At 34.1% G+C, this 15,026-nt stretch overlaps 3 protein-coding genes and 1 pseudogene across 8 annotated transcripts; 2 read left to right on the top strand and 2 right to left on the bottom strand.

Annotated features, from left to right (window-relative positions):
• The first annotated feature begins 1,034 nt into the window (after positions 1-1,034).
• LOC145084287 (factor of DNA methylation 1-like) lies at positions 1,035-4,253 on the top strand. 2 transcript variants are annotated; one of them, XM_079023438.1, is made up of 7 exons: positions 1,035-1,189; positions 1,677-2,577; positions 2,655-2,836; positions 2,928-3,017; positions 3,106-3,393; positions 3,474-3,689; positions 3,765-4,253. In XM_079023438.1, exons 2-7 carry the CDS (start codon positions 1,677-1,679, stop codon positions 3,990-3,992), a joined length of 1,905 nt encoding a protein of 634 aa, XP_078879564.1. In that variant the 5' UTR covers positions 1,035-1,189; the 3' UTR covers positions 3,993-4,253. The 2 variants fall into 2 exon arrangements, with proteins under 2 accessions (XP_078879564.1, XP_078879563.1); XM_079023437.1 differs by having other exon boundaries at positions 1,673-2,577.
• A 70-nt stretch (positions 4,254-4,323) lies between these two features.
• Positions 4,324-6,861, bottom strand: LOC145084313 (putative CCR4-associated factor 1 homolog 6). 4 transcript variants are annotated; one of them, XR_013698769.1, is made up of 4 exons: positions 6,683-6,861; positions 5,554-6,569; positions 5,374-5,448; positions 4,324-4,588 (listed from the first exon to the last, which is right to left on the bottom strand). XR_013698769.1 is itself a non-coding variant. In XM_079023439.1 (2 exons), exon 2 carries the CDS (start codon positions 6,480-6,482, stop codon positions 5,673-5,675), a length of 810 nt encoding a protein of 269 aa, XP_078879565.1. In that variant the 5' UTR covers positions 6,483-6,569; positions 6,683-6,861; the 3' UTR covers positions 5,538-5,672. The 4 variants fall into 4 exon arrangements, 1 of the variants encoding a protein (XP_078879565.1); XR_013698775.1 differs by having other exon boundaries at positions 4,324-4,555; XR_013698763.1 differs by having other exon boundaries at positions 4,324-5,448.
• A 1,586-nt stretch (positions 6,862-8,447) lies between these two features.
• On the top strand, positions 8,448-10,132 carry LOC145084271 (small ribosomal subunit protein eS12-like). Its single transcript, XM_079023436.1, has 5 exons — positions 8,448-8,543; positions 9,237-9,283; positions 9,384-9,675; positions 9,775-9,840; positions 9,929-10,132. Exons 2-5 carry the CDS (start codon positions 9,273-9,275, stop codon positions 9,986-9,988), a joined length of 429 nt encoding a protein of 142 aa, XP_078879562.1. The 5' UTR covers positions 8,448-8,543; positions 9,237-9,272; the 3' UTR covers positions 9,989-10,132.
• Positions 10,133-12,175: 2,043 nt separating this feature from the next.
• LOC145084255 (stromal cell-derived factor 2-like protein) lies at positions 12,176-14,645 on the bottom strand (annotated as a pseudogene). Its single transcript, XR_013698707.1, has 6 exons — positions 14,202-14,645; positions 13,274-13,414; positions 13,050-13,190; positions 12,928-12,977; positions 12,695-12,824; positions 12,176-12,516 (listed from the first exon to the last, which is right to left on the bottom strand). The product of XR_013698707.1 is annotated as a stromal cell-derived factor 2-like protein (transcript).
• Between the last annotated feature and the right edge of the window lie 381 nt (positions 14,646-15,026).

Genomic DNA, 15,026 nt, shown 5'->3' with positions numbered 1-15,026 from the left:
TTATCTAATTAGTCAAATGACTATGTTAACACTAGTCATAGAGTTTTCTATTTGTCGAAACTAGTCCCTTAACTTTACAACTTATGTCAAATTTAACATTACTTCAATTATTTTAACATTAATATAAAAGGTTGACATACTTACTCCTCCTCCATCCATTATATGAATTTAGTAGTCCTTTCCACTAACCGAGTCAACCCTTTGGTCATTTAACTTCGCAAATTTGACACTTTTACCCTTTTAACTTTAAAATGTTACTATTTTCACTTATAACTTTCCAAACTTCATATCAACTAATGATATGATTATCCCTTGATGATTTAACTATATAAATCATTTTTCATTTATTTAATTGATTAATTTAAGAACCCAATCTTAAATTTTAGGATGTTACATTCAGTATATCCCAATATCATATTCTATCCAATAATATTACCTTTGATTCAACAGATGTATATAAAAATAAAATCCTCGATTGAGGTACTACAAGGTGTCACGTCTCCCTCGGACTCTTTTCTCAACCACATGCTCATGCCTTCTGTACCATTTTCATATAAGTTGAAGTTTTCATACCTTTTTTAAATGTATCTTTCCTCAACATTAATCACTTATCATGATTAGTGTTATCATATGTCCTACCAATAGTAATTGGCTTATGAAACTTGATTCATCATTGGGTCTCAAGTATCCGATCCATATACCTAATACTTGTTAACTAAATCTGAATATGGCCGTTTACAGTGACACTCGAAATGGTGTTCCCTTCCGGTACCGAGCACACGTCACCTTGCGTTGTTACGCATATGAGATAGTACTTGAATGCATTTTTGTTGCTCATTTAGAATAATCATTTCTTCACTATAAGTAAAAAATTAAATATATACGATATCTAGTTTTGTTACCAATGGTCCAATAGATAGACTAACAATTAGGTGCATGGGCTCGAGTACAATTAAACAGCCCAATGTTTACTGTGAGATGTGAGTCATGTGACCCACCTGCGAGTATTTCTCGCTCCTACATGTCACTCTATTGTGGCTAGTCTCTCCAGTCTGCACATCGTCTCCCCAAAGTCACACACACACACAAAGGCGAAAGGAATTTCTTCCGTACGAGCCTTTAGGGTTTTTCTTCATCTTCACCGATCGCTTTACGGTGTTTCTCTCAGTCCACTGGTCGACGGACGCAGGTGTCTCCGCTTACTGAGTATTCTCGAGTGATACATTTCGTTTTCTCGTACTTTTCTTTTTAATTCTTTAACCACCGAAAGATCAGATGTTTCTCGATGATTATTGATGTTATGTCTTCTCCAACCTGTCGATTACAACTTAATCTCTTCTATTCTTCGTGCATTTTTGTCCGGCCTGGTAATTTAGGGTTTTATTTTCGTTATAGGAAGGTTTTGATCAAGCGTATGGTAGACGTAGGGGTAGTCGTACTAATTTTAGCAAAGAAAATATAGCTACCATAGTTCTTTCCTCTTTTAACCATAGCGAGGATGCTGTTATGCTTCAATATGTAATGCTACTACTTAGTAAGAATGTGTTTAGGATATGCAGTATATGAGTCTTCTTATATCTGAAACTTACATTTCCTTCTTCTGTTCTATGCTTCTTTTAAATATCTCAAAGATCTTTGTCTTATTGAGTTGTATTCTGTCTTTGTTTCCAAGGTAGATGGATCACAGCTCTGGAGAAGAATCTGACTTCAGTGAGTCAGAGATTGCTGAGTACAAAGACAAACCCTTAGAGCAACTTAGAGATGGAACCTTAAAGGTTAAATACCCGAATGGTATACTGAGGTGTCCTTTCTGTGCGGGAAAAAAGAAGCAAAACTTCAAGTACAAAGACCTGCATCAACATGCTTCAGGGGTAGGCAAAGGGTCTTCTAACAGAAGTGCAAAACAGAAGGCGAATCATCTTGCTTTAGCAATCTACTTGGAGCATGATCTGGCCCATGAGTCTGAACAACCACCAAAAGTGGCTGGGCCCAAACCTGTTGCTCCTGTTTCAGAAGAAAATGATTTGTTTTGCTGGCCATGGACTGGGATAGTTGTGAATATAGTCAAAGATCCTGAGAATGAGGAAGCAATTGAAAGCACTGAATACTGGATGAAGAGGTTCTCAAAATACAAGCCTGAAGTGGTTGAGATATCTTGGGATGAGGAAAAGACAACTGCTCAAGCCTTAGTCAGATTCAACAATGATTGGACGGGGTTTAAAAACGCTATGGAGTTTGAGAAATCTTTTGAGGCTAATCACCATAGCAAGAGAGAGTGGGTTGCTTCTGATAAATCTTCTGGTTCAAGTATTTATGCATGGCTTGCACGTGCAAATGACTTTGAGTCACAAGGGGCAATTGGAGATTTCCTACGCAAGAATCGTGAACTGAAAACCATATCAGACCTTGTTCAAGAAGCTATGCAGACAAGAAACAAGGCAGTTGTGGAATTAACCAGCGAAATTGACACGAGGAATGAAAATCTCGATGACTTGCAGATTAAATACAACCAGAAAACAATGTCTTTGAGTAGAATGCTTGAAGAAAAAGACAGCCTTCATTCAGCTTTCTATGAAGGTTCTTTACTCCCTTTTTTCTATTTTCTAAGATTATATTAAGTTTTATGCTAACATGACAAACTTGTCCCTACCCAGAGACAAGAAAGATGCAGCGCCTTGCACGGGAGCATGTGAAAAGAGTGTTGGATGAACAAGAAATGTTGAATGCTGACTTGGAGAAAAGGAGGAAAAAGCTTGATTCATGGAGTAAAGAGCTTAACAAGAGGGAAGCTCTAACAGAAAGGGAGAAACAAAAGCTGGATGAGGAGAAAAAAAAGGTGATTGTATTCCTTAACATATCATCTACATGTCTACACATATTTTAAATATCATTATATTTTGTGGTTGACATCCTTTTTGTAAATTCAGAATGACGTGCAAAACAACTCTCTGCACATGGCTTCCATTGAGCAAAAGAAAGCTGATGAGAGTGTGTTAAGACTGGTTGAAGAGCAAAAGGTAAATCTGTAAGAAATTGTTATTATATGTGTTTGTTTATAACAAGTTTTGTTGAGTTGAATTGGAAATTGGAAATTGGGAATTGCAGAGAGAGAAAGAGGAGGCCCTGAAGAAAGTGCTTGAGTTGGAAAGACAGCTGGATGCTAAACAGAAATTGGAGATGGAAATTGAAGAATTGAAAGGGAAGTTGCAGGTTATGAAGCATTTAGGAGATGAAGATGATGCTGCTGTTCAGGAGAAGATTAAGGAGATGAACAATGAGCTGGAAACAAAAATGGAAGAAATGGAGAACATGGAGAATTTGAATCAAACACTTGTGGTGAAGGAACGCCAGAGTAATGATGAGCTGCAAGAAGCTCGCAAAGTGTTGATTAAAGTAATATTTCTACTGAATGAATTCCATTAATGTGTTGAATAGTTTTATGAATTAGTTGTTATTGGTTGTGGGGTTTTCAGGGGTTGCAGGATATGCTAAGTGGGAGAACAAATATTGGTGTGAAAAGGATGGGGGAAATTGATATGAAGGCATTTCATGATGCCTGCAAAGAGAAGTTTGATAATGAAGAAGCTCAAATTAAGGCGTCTGAGTTATGCTCTTTGTGGCAGGATAAGCTTAAAAATCCAGAATGGCATCCCATGAAAATGATTAAAGTAGATGCTGATAATCATAAGGTATGCTCTGCTTATGTTTATGGTCTTAAATTTAGGGATGAAGGTTGTTATTAATTTATGATGGTGATGATGCAGGAAGTGATAAATGAAGAGGATGAGTTGTTGAAGAATCTCAAGGCAGAATGGGGGGATGGGGTGTTTGATGCAGTGGTTGGGGCGTTCAAGGAGATGAATGAGTATAATCCAAGTGGGAGATATGTTGTGAATGAGCTTTGGAACTTTAAAGACAACAGGAAAGCTACATTGAAGGAGGTTATTAGCTATATTTTTAAGAATTTGAAGAGCCTTAAACGCAAAAGGTGATGGATGGATGATGAGGGAGGTTTGTTGACATGATGGTTTATATATTATGCTAACTTAGGAGGAATTGTCCAGTTTTATTGGAGGTCTGGTATGTAGTGGTGATGGGAATGAGATTTGAAAATACTCATCTATCCTTGGATTCTTAACTTGTGGTTTCTTTCTGAAATTACTACTACATAAATCTTATGGATTTACTGTGTAGCTAAATGAACATATCATGGAAGCACTATTATTGTTATTATTATTGTTATTATTATCAAACCAAGGGGCTGTGTTACACAATCAATCACATCAGACCATAGAATATATGACAGAATTAACCCTCTATCCATTAAAGAAGAAATTACTGCTTATTTATGGATTCTTGTACATAACGACACAAATTCAATTATATAAAATCAAAACATGATTAATAATTGAATTTAATCTCTAGTTACACCAAATTAAAATCATAATTCATAACAGCTGCTGCAACTTTGCAACTTCTTCACATCATCAATGTTTGTGAGTCACAACAAGCTTGGATCATCCCTCTTCGACACCAAACATTGCGCTCATGTCATCTGTTGCTCGAAAATTTGAGTCAAATAGAAGGGCTGAATATGAAAAAAGCCCATACCAATTCATCAAATAAATTAGAAACACACACATATAATTTCCCCTCTCCTTATTTCCTCTCAACTCCTCTAATGTGAAAATCAATAATATTGTTAAAATTGATAAATATTTTGAAATTTGTTCTTTTGGAAACTTCAATGTCTCAGTTTTATTCAAACGGTTTATTCACTCTAGAAAAGAAACAAATCTTATGTATACAACACTTAATCCAGACATACATCATTACACATTCAGACATTTTATCTATACAAGACTTGTTTAAGTCATGTCCCTATTAAGTTTATTAAGTAAAAAGAAACAACACATAAACATCAAGCGGAGGATGAGGTCCATATCAATATCATGAAATAGCAATTATCATCACCAAGTGACACATGTTTCACAAGGTTCACAACAAACTCACACACATTGTAGCAAGTACCACATTTAAAAGGGTTTAAACAAAAAGAAACAACACATATGTATATATATAAATCCTAACTTTTTATAAGTATACCCGCATCTTATTTTTTTCATTCCATTTACCAGATTCATAGTAATTTTTTAAACACATTTATCGAGTAAGCACTTGATGGGGGAAAGAAAACAATGCCTAAGCTATATCTGACATGGCATCACTAAATTTAAATGGAATATGATAACATCTTCTTGATTGAAACATGATGATACCATAACAAATTATTGATTACACTTAGAAGTTAGAATACTACTACATCCATGAATCTGCAAAAAGATCTGAAATAATCAACAACCAGATACATACCCGGACATGATCAATGATCAGCAAGAGAGCATGGCATTGGCAACCAATTAAAAATGCTTCACCACGGAATCAGACCTGCATACAGATGACAATAGATATTGTATACCTTAAAGAATCTATTTCATTAAAAATGGAAACCATTGTTAACGTAAGAGAAGATTACGTAGATCAAAAAATAACCTTTTTTTTTTCTCTCAAGATGTGTACAAACTGTGGTGCATTTACAACACACATATAGCTTTCATAAAATTATTTTTTTTTATTTTTTCTACTATCTTCCAACAATGAAAGCATTGTTGTCAATTCTCAACACCTAAACCATACAAGACACCAGCATATTTCTCCAAAGAACCACTAAAGAAGTTGTCTTTCAACTTTCTGAAAGTACAAGCAGTAAGCAAACTATCTGATCCAGCTTGATGACAAACACCAATTCTTTCAACTTCCAACAGTTCAGCCAGCTTGTTCAATCCACCATGAAGACTATTGCAGAACTTCATCAAATGCTTAATGTCAAAAATGGTGGGGAAATACATATCAATCAAACTAAAGAATCCAGATTGTGTGTCGGGTAGATTCTGGCAAGTCAGCACCTTTAACAAATACCCAAAATCATATCCACTATGGAAAGTAACCCAATACACACTATCATTCAAAACAATCCCTGATGACATCAATAGCTCACCAAATCTCTGTGCATCAATTCCATTTTCGTTGTTTTTCTTGAAATCAATACCACTCTGTCTCAAAAGCTCAACGGAATCATTTGCAAAAACATCGTCGTTTACATTGAATTCCCGGAAATTGAATTGCCAGATGCAATATTTATCTGTTCCGCATGTTGGTAGGTTTCCTTGATCGTCAGAGAACGTTAACCCTAACTGGATCAATTTGAGCATGTCGACGTTATCTTTTAGCGTCTGGTAATGATAATCGTTACTGTTTTTGAAATTACCGACAGGACGAAGAACAATCCCAGGAAATTCGGTGTCCATTGCAATGTAAGGGAAATCATCAACGAGGCCTCGGATCAATGCGAATTCTTCTTCGAGATTGTCATTCCACACCTCCCGAATCAGAATAGAATCGCTTTTTGACAAAAGCGACATTTCTCATAACAAAAATGTCAAAATTTCAACGAAATTTCGTGAATAAACATGGAATTATATGAAACCCCTTTGCGAGTCGACCCAGATCTGCAATATACACAGGCGACAGACATCATCAGCATGATACAATTCAACAAATATAAAATTGAAGTGGGATAAAGAAGTATCGCTAAAGAGAAATTACTAAGAAGAATGCAAACCTTGCGATGCAGATCTAACAATGAGGAGAGTCTAGAATTAGGGTTTCGAATTGGAAATGGAAAGGGGAATTTTGGGTTTACTTATTGGGTGAACGCTGCAGCGAGGAACCTTTCCCTGTCCTGATGACGACTATATGGTGTACGAAAAGAGAGAGAAAAGGCAGCACATAATCAAATCACATATGTTCCTAAATTCATATAGCACAAAATTAATGTTGTTTTAAAATGATTAAATATCTTATTTTACTCGTCTATAAAAGCTTAAAGTTATTCACTGTAAATATCAATACCCAAAATGTAAGCCATCGCAAATTAGTAAGATAGTTTTTGACTTTTGTGACAAAACTGGTTTTATAAATTAAAAGCAAAATTCATTAATTTCATGAAATTAATGAGTTGCAAAATCATCAACTACAGAAGTTCCACATGATATTTGATTATATGTAGACTCATGTCGACAATTATAAGGAAGATAGGAGAGACACTATCATTAAAATAAATGAAGAACAAATATATACGGAATTACTGAAGTTAAAAAAATTAAAATAGAGAAAAACGACATTTGAGACTCTAGAAAAATTGATTTTTTCAAGAGTTATATCTAATTTTTTTTATTTGGTTATTTGTTAATCTAATGTAACATATAACATTTAACGAAATATTTACTTTCATAATATTAAGATCCAATGTCTATGCATAATGAGATCCTCAAATAATAAGTGTTCTATACTTGTGATGTTTTAGGGAAGGTGATATCAACACCTTATGGACCATAGCCAAGGGTCTCTAAATCTCATTTTTTATGTATCTATGTAAGAACAAATTAGAGTAAATTATATGAATGGTCCCTTTGGTTTGAGGTAATTTGTATTTTTGGTCCCTAACTTATATTTTTAACTCGAAAGGTCCCTATAGTTTGTTTTTATTGTGCGTTTGGTCCTTGTCTTACCTAAAAAGATTATTTTTCCCTTGATTTTTTAATTTATTTAAATAAGGTGTGTAGGTAAGGTAAGCTAAGGTGATGTGGAAGTGGGGTTAAGGGTGTGTTTATTTAAATAAATTAAAAAATTAAGGGTAAAATAGTCTTTTTTAGGTAAGACAATGACCAAATGCGCAACAAAAACAAACAGTAAGGACCTTCCGAGTTAAAAAGATAAATTAGGGACCGAACATGCAAATTACCCCAAACCATAGGGACCATTCGTGTAATTTACTAAAAAATTATTTGGTATTAAGTCGTCACAAACAATGGAGAAAAAGAAAAAACAAAATTGGTTCGGTTCAAATTTTAGGCAATACATTTTTTTTAATCTCCAACATCTTATCACTACTTAACTACTCTATGAACAAACATACAAGAACTCTATAATCTCTCAAAAAGCAGTCGAGGACTTTGAAATGTAAAGATTTTAATGAATTTTAATGTTTCACATGATTCAATTCATGGTTGTTTTATTTGATTATTGATGCCAACAAACATATAATTGATTATATTAAGACAATCTTTTGATGATAGTAATTCAATGGATTTAATTTAATGTATGTAAATTTCAAAAGTAATTATAAAACACATGTTATGTTACATTTTTATCCATGTAGGGGATTCGACATAGCAAGCTTTTACCAACATGCATAAAAGAGTATTAAGCACCTAAACCAAGCTAATGCACGGCTGATTTTAAAAAAATATCCAAGATATAGGGGGATAATATGGACAATACAAAGTAGAAGGGCTAAAAGTTAAAATGAATGAAGTTTAGATAGAACTAGGGTTTTAGATTCCGCACCCTTTATAATCTCTCAAAGTCTGCGGGCAGAGCTTACCGTTTCGTACATTTCTTTGATTTTGAGGCAGCATCAGGTATTCACCCCATTCTCGATCTCTACATCTCTAGTGAAATTGCTTCGATTGCTCATTGTTGGTAAATATAGCGTTGGATTAATGAGTTATTGTGCTGATTTTCTGTTAATTGCTAGTATAAACCACGCATTATCTGTTTCAGTTTGATATAGTGGGCGAGTCTATCGTTTTTTCTCGACTGTGATTCCGATTTTGTCTAGAATTACGCGAATACTGATTTGGAAACGCTTTGATCTTTGTCTCCGTCCACTTGATCCTCCGATCTAAACTTATTGAGAAAGCAGAGAATTTTTTTCCCCTTCGAGTACGATTTGTTTGATTTCGTCATTGACATTATGCAGTTTCCGAACACATAAAATTTCAATTTGATGTGCATGTATGCGATTGAAACTCAAGCTGATGCTCGAAATTCCGTTTTATTATATCGTTTGCTAGGGACACCAACGAAAAAACATTTATTTCGTTTCCGGATTAATTTTTAAACCAAAGTGACACTGTCAGCATACATGTCTTTTTGTGTATTGTTCTTGCTTCTGTGAATAGTATCTCTCGTTTTACTTTGTGACTGATGAATGTTCCTTATCAAAAGCTTTCTTTACATATATTAAAGAGGTTTGAAGGAAAATAGATGATCTGTTAACCTTCACTACAATGTATCTTCTTCCTGACATGCTTTCCTCATTTTTTGGACAGTTTGATTTGAACATCTTACATCCATCCACAACAAAGATGGCAGCAGTGTAAGTGTTCTATATGCAGTATTGAAATAATCGTGATTTCCAATGAACACAATCATACATTCTTTGTCAAAATCTAATGGACATTTTTTAACTTTTGTAGTGAAGAGGCCGTTGTTCCAGTTGAGGTCCCAGTTCCAGCTGCTCTTGGTGAACCCATGGACATCATGACAGCATTGCAACATGTGCTAAGAAAATCACTTGCTCATGGAGGTCTTGTGCGTGGACTTCATGAGGCTGCAAAGGTGATTGAGAAGCATGCTGCTCAGCTTTGTGTATTGGCTGAGGACTGTAACCAGCCAGACTATCAAAAGTTGGTCAAAGCACTTTGTGCTGACCATAATGTCAGCTTGATCACTGTTCCTAGTGCAAAGACTCTTGGTGAATGGGCTGGTGTAAGTCTCTTTTTTCATCTTAATTGATTAGAAATAGCAGTTTACTTTCATTGACTTGTTTTTCTATAATTTCTAACATCATACTTTTTTGGATTAAAGTTGTGCAAGATTGACTCAGAAGGCAAAGCTAGAAAGGTTGTGGGTTGCTCTTGCCTTGTTGTGAAGGTAAGTATTTTTTTTTTTTTTTTGTCAAAAGTGGTTTTGTTTATGTGGTATTTCTTTATTTATTTAATTTTATATATAAAATTTGCAGGATTACGGAGAGGAAAGTGAAGGGCTTCACATTGTTCAAGAGTACATGAAATCTCACTAATTATTTGGCAGTTGATGAAAATACTCTTGTTGTTTTTTCGGTTTTTGAGTTTTGGTATGAGGAGAACCTTAGGGATATGATTAGATTGTTGGAGTAAAAACTCTTGTTGAAGTTCATTAGATATTAATTATTGAGTTTTTTTTTTGTTGTGTTTGGCCATTGTTCAAAATTCAAACGATATTTCTTGTTAAGCATATTTCATACAATTTCTGTTTGAGAGTTGGGTGTAGCTTAATAAAACATTTTTTAAACCATGAGCTGCATAATAGTTATACAAAGCAATTGTGCCCGAACTAGAACAAGTTCTGATTTTGGGACCTTTTTTTTCAATTCAAAGATGTACAACGGGACTATTAGAACACAACCGATGTTTGTTTCAATCCCAAGAAGAAGAGAAATCCGATCACTTTAAGTTGTCTTCCACAACAAGGGTTACAAGTATTTTGGTCTGCAGGATATGTGTTAAAGATCACAGTAGATCTCTTAATTGTGATAGAAGTTATTATGAGAAAATCTAATGGCATCTACTATGTCTTAGGCATTACAATTACAGGTTCCGCTAGACCTACAATTTCGATCACCTCTCCCCATATTAAACCTACAATTTTTAAATCCTTTGGTTATAGAAAAAGGAAACTAAAATTCTACGAGCGCTATATTCTTGGAAAGCAATATGAAATTTAACACTTTGCAGGTTCATACCACCAGAAACATTTCGAATTTTCGATTATGTTCACTCAGATTTAAGTGGGTCGTGTTTGTGTCAAAACAAATGCCATGGAGAAATGCTAACATGATGATAAAGCCAGTTGCAGTATCCATGTTTAAACCATGCTTGTAAGCTTGGTTGGCATTCAATCTATTCCTCAGTGGCTATGGCATAAGATTTGTTTTCCGTTTTTGGAGGTTTTTTCTATTGATGATGGAATTTGTCTCAAGGTGAGCCGTAGTCTCCTTCATGGGAGTTATTTGGTTGCTTGGTTTTCAAGTAATTAGGATTTATTAATCTCTCAATTTAGTTGGTGTTTAGGATTTTTAGAATTCATGGTGCGATTTATCATTTTTAGAATTGTCCCCACAATGAGAGTTTGGTAGTTGATGTGTGAAATTTCACTCAAGAGATTCAGTGTTCAAATCCTGACACGTCCGAAATATTGTTAATGTTCCGCGATTGACTTCCCACATAAGCTGTTCAGATGGTGCGATTCACCATTTTTAGAATTTTTTGAATTCTTGTAGGATTCTAGTTAGGATGCTTACAAACATATAATGTTGCGATGCATTCTAAATTCCCCTCTCCATTTAATTATTATATACCATTTTACACGTAAATGGAGTGTAATGTGATTTCCTTTACAAGTGTTTCTACCAAGTTCTCTTTGTTATATAATTCTATTTTCCATAATATGATATGATTTGGAGTTTCAATTTCTCATTAGGACAGTCACAATTCAAATATAAACTATCGAAAATGTTTATTATTTATTATTATATTAAAAAAAAGATATTACAATAAATTTTTAGAAATATACATTTTTAGATTGGGCTTTCAAATTTGTACCAAATAAAACCCACTATGTTACCAACTTAGCCAAAAAAAAACAGATAGTCAATATGTTAAATAACTAACATGCTTGTTGGTACTATAGTATCATTTGAGTAGTCATGACTAATAATCATTTAATTTTTTGATATCATGGTATATCACAATTTTTATTACTTTTGATACAAAAGGTTTGTTTGACAATGAGTTTATGAAATTCTAGCTTTAAACTTTTAACAAAAAAGTTCATGTGAAAGTATTAATTTTTAGCTTTTAGTTTAAATAAGAAAAAGCATTTAAAAACAAGCTGTTAGGTTTTTTTTAATCAATTTCTAAAATTGCCTTTAAAAATAAATTTATATATTTATTTATTTTAAACAATTGTCTTCTTATATAATTTTATACATTTTAAAAATATTCATCTATTTTTATCATACACTCATATAACAAATCAAATTACAACATCCAACTAATTTTGCAAAAAAATGACCTTAATATACTTTACATGGTACTGGTAGCTAAAACTATGTACCAAATATTAATTAATATGACAAGACTTGGTACCATAGTACCATACCATACCATACCATGTTCACACCTACTTTTTGTTAGGCTCTGTTCTTAAACCTATCAGTAGACACACATAGGGTAAACTCATAGCATTTTATTGCAATGAAATAAAAAGAGGGTAAAAACGTGGGGTAGAGTGGAACAACAGATACCTCATAACCCCCAAAAGTTGTTACACATCCATATCCTAATTGTAACATCCTATATGTATATGACTCGCTTCAAGTGTTCCAATTCACTTGTACATACCATCTACCAAAATGACTTAATAAAAAAAAAACAGCAAGTTCTAGATAGAGCTACAAGCTAACATTTAATCGTGATTTAATAATTCATTTGCTTCCAGAAACTGGCAGATACACCCCCTCCACTGCCAACCAAACATTACAGCCCTTTTCTCCCTCACACCACAAACCTAAATAAAAAGAAAAAACACATAACACCACTTCAGGAGCTCATTCTTTTTAACTTAATGAATGGACTTAATCAGAACAAGACTATATATATATATATATATATATATATATATATATATATATATATATATATATATATATATATATATATATATATATATATTAAACATATACTACCTCTTGTTGACCACCAGCAATGCGGCTGTATTTCTTATTATGGCTGTGTAGATATCCACCCGTGTCCACATGGCGAAGCCTTATTCGTTGATCCTGTCTCCAAGTTTTTCCACTCCCCTCAATTTCAATCCTAACCCCATAATAGATAATCACAATTAATCATACAACACTTCAACTCATAAACTTATTATATGATATTGGTAGAACACTAGAATGGTAGGTAGTTCTCTCACCTCCAATAATCTCCTGTGTCTGAATTACCATCATCCCCAAAACAACTCACCTACACAAAACTTACACTTAGCCACTTATGACTTAACCATTTTCTCAAGTAATTAAAATTTAAATGACAAACCTCTAAATTGCCTGAAATTGGTGAAGCATGCAAGTGACTATGGAGCCATCTTCTGGTTTTCATGTGTTGCATTCGAATAATGGTTCCACTTTTTATACTGTCTCCCTGTTTTGCTGATGTCTCAGGTGAAGCCCGAACAATCTGGTTCATAAAATTTAATTATGTCAATTTTTTAACCATGTGAAATGGATATAAAGTTATAATTATGAACACCATTAACATACCCAGTAGCTATTGGCATCATCTACATTAGGAAAACCTGTAACGGATTGCTGCCCACTGCCTGATCCATATGGCACATCATGTGAATGAAGTCGGAATCTTGTCTTTTCATGCATCAACTTCAGTACTGATCCATATGTAATCTGCCATATATACAGTTTCAATAAATCATCATTGACAAAAGAAAAATCAACAAAAGTGTATACCTCAGAATTCAGATCAGTCTTTTATGCAATATCAGGTGATATATAAACATTGATATAGAAATGCTACACAGTCTCATTTTGCTGGTTCATTGAAATAGTATCAACATACACATATGTAAAGTACTTGTTTTTCTAGTTCCAGATACAACAAGTTCATATTACTAAAAAAATACTATAAAATTTCTTATTCCCTAGTTAAAAGTGCAAGAAAATCGAACCTTCCTAGCTTCCTTCCCAAGAAAAGAACAAGATGTCCTAACACATTCAGTATTCTTACATTTCAAATCTAAAATTCCTGGAATTTATTACAAACTTAATGGTGATATTAGTTTTAACTTCACAAAGAATTTAACGAAGTTATGTAGTCTATTTGACCTTAAGAAGTGGTCATGATATTTCTCTTCCAAGATAGAAAGGAGTTCATCCACAGATTTACCACATATACAAGCGATAAAATCTTCTCGGTGTCCGGATTAAAAAGAAAAACCGGCACAACAAATGACTTACACCAGCATTCTTTTATGCGTCTTATTTGTCAGAACGACTGGAAACCTTCATCAAATTTCGCTTGGAATATTACACAATTCAAACCAATTTCGAAGTTGAAACTAGTAATCGAGATTAGATTTTAATCAAGCCAATTAGAGTCTCCAAATAAATCAATTAGCTCCAACAATCTCATGAAATAAATTCGTAATAAAAAATCGTATAATCAATGAATTACCTCAACGCCTTCGGAAGTGGCAGCGTAGACAGGAGTTGATGTGTAATCCGAGTCTAGGGTTAGGAAGAGAAATACAGCAAGACCAAAGAAAGACAGCGCCATCACCAGTAAAAGTCCAATAAACCAGGTCCGTTGCCAAAACGGTAGGTCTAGATCCGATTCAGAGAATGAAGAAGTGCCAAGGGTTTCTCTGTAAATGATCCGAGTAGGAGCCGAAGGACGTGTCGGAGACGAATTAGAAGAAGCGGTTCTTCTTCGAGTGACGTTGCTGTTGTTGCTCTGTTGCTGTTGCCCTGACGGAGGAGCCACGGCTGGATATTTTCTCAGGTCGGAGCCTCCGGCGGGAGATCCGACCTCCGGTGGCTTATACACAGACTATAAACAACAGCGAGAGAGCGAGAGCTAGAGAAAGAGCGAGTGAGTGTGTGCGTGTCCCAGCGATCCGATTGAGAGTTTCTTGTATCATATCATCTCTTGTTTGTAGTTGGATTGTTTCTTCAACGGCGGTGCCACGTTGGTTGTAGTTTTTGAGCAAATAAAATTGCTCCACGTGGTCATTCCGTAACACCTGGAGTGCTGATTAGGATTATTGTTAAGGTTTACAAAAGTATTCCTAAATTTTTTGCAGATTTTTAAGCAATAAAAAATTGTAATTATACCTATATTAATTAATTATATACATCTATTTCTATAAAAGAATTTCGGATTATTTTAACGTGTGTTATTTTTTTTCATAATAATATATAAAGTAATTTAGCATATCATACTAACTAATGAAAAACAACTTTAGTATTTTGATGCGACAATGTTTACAAAGGAAAACAC

The sequence above is a fragment of the Lactuca serriola genome, chromosome 1 (assembly GCF_051521515.1).
Source record: "Lactuca serriola cultivar US96UC23 chromosome 1, Lser_US96UC23_V15, whole genome shotgun sequence".
Lineage (NCBI taxonomy): Eukaryota > Viridiplantae > Streptophyta > Magnoliopsida > Asterales > Asteraceae > Lactuca > Lactuca serriola.
The sequence above is the reverse complement of the archived record's forward strand: the minus strand, read 5'-3'. Positions and strand labels throughout refer to the sequence as shown.

What these genes read in the sequence shown, in the direction of transcription:
- LOC145084313 (XM_079023439.1), bottom strand. Translation starts at nt 6,482, where the DNA reads ATGTCGCTTTTGTCAAAAAGCGATTCTATTCTGATTCGGGAGGTGTGG.
- LOC145084287 (XM_079023438.1), top strand. Translation starts at nt 1,677, where the DNA reads ATGGATCACAGCTCTGGAGAAGAATCTGACTTCAGTGAGTCAGAGATT. An exon ending in TGGATGAGGAGAAAAAAAAG is followed by an intron (nt 2,837 to 2,927) that starts GTGATTGTATTC and finishes TTGTAAATTCAG; the next exon opens with AATGACGTGCAAAACAACTC. An exon ending in GACTGGTTGAAGAGCAAAAG is followed by an intron (nt 3,018 to 3,105) that starts GTAAATCTGTAA and finishes TGGGAATTGCAG; the next exon opens with AGAGAGAAAGAGGAGGCCCT.
- LOC145084271 (XM_079023436.1), top strand. An exon ending in CTCTTGGTGAATGGGCTGGT is followed by an intron (nt 9,676 to 9,774) that starts GTAAGTCTCTTT and finishes TTTGGATTAAAG; the next exon opens with TTGTGCAAGATTGACTCAGA. An exon ending in GCTCTTGCCTTGTTGTGAAG is followed by an intron (nt 9,841 to 9,928) that starts GTAAGTATTTTT and finishes TAAAATTTGCAG; the next exon opens with GATTACGGAGAGGAAAGTGA.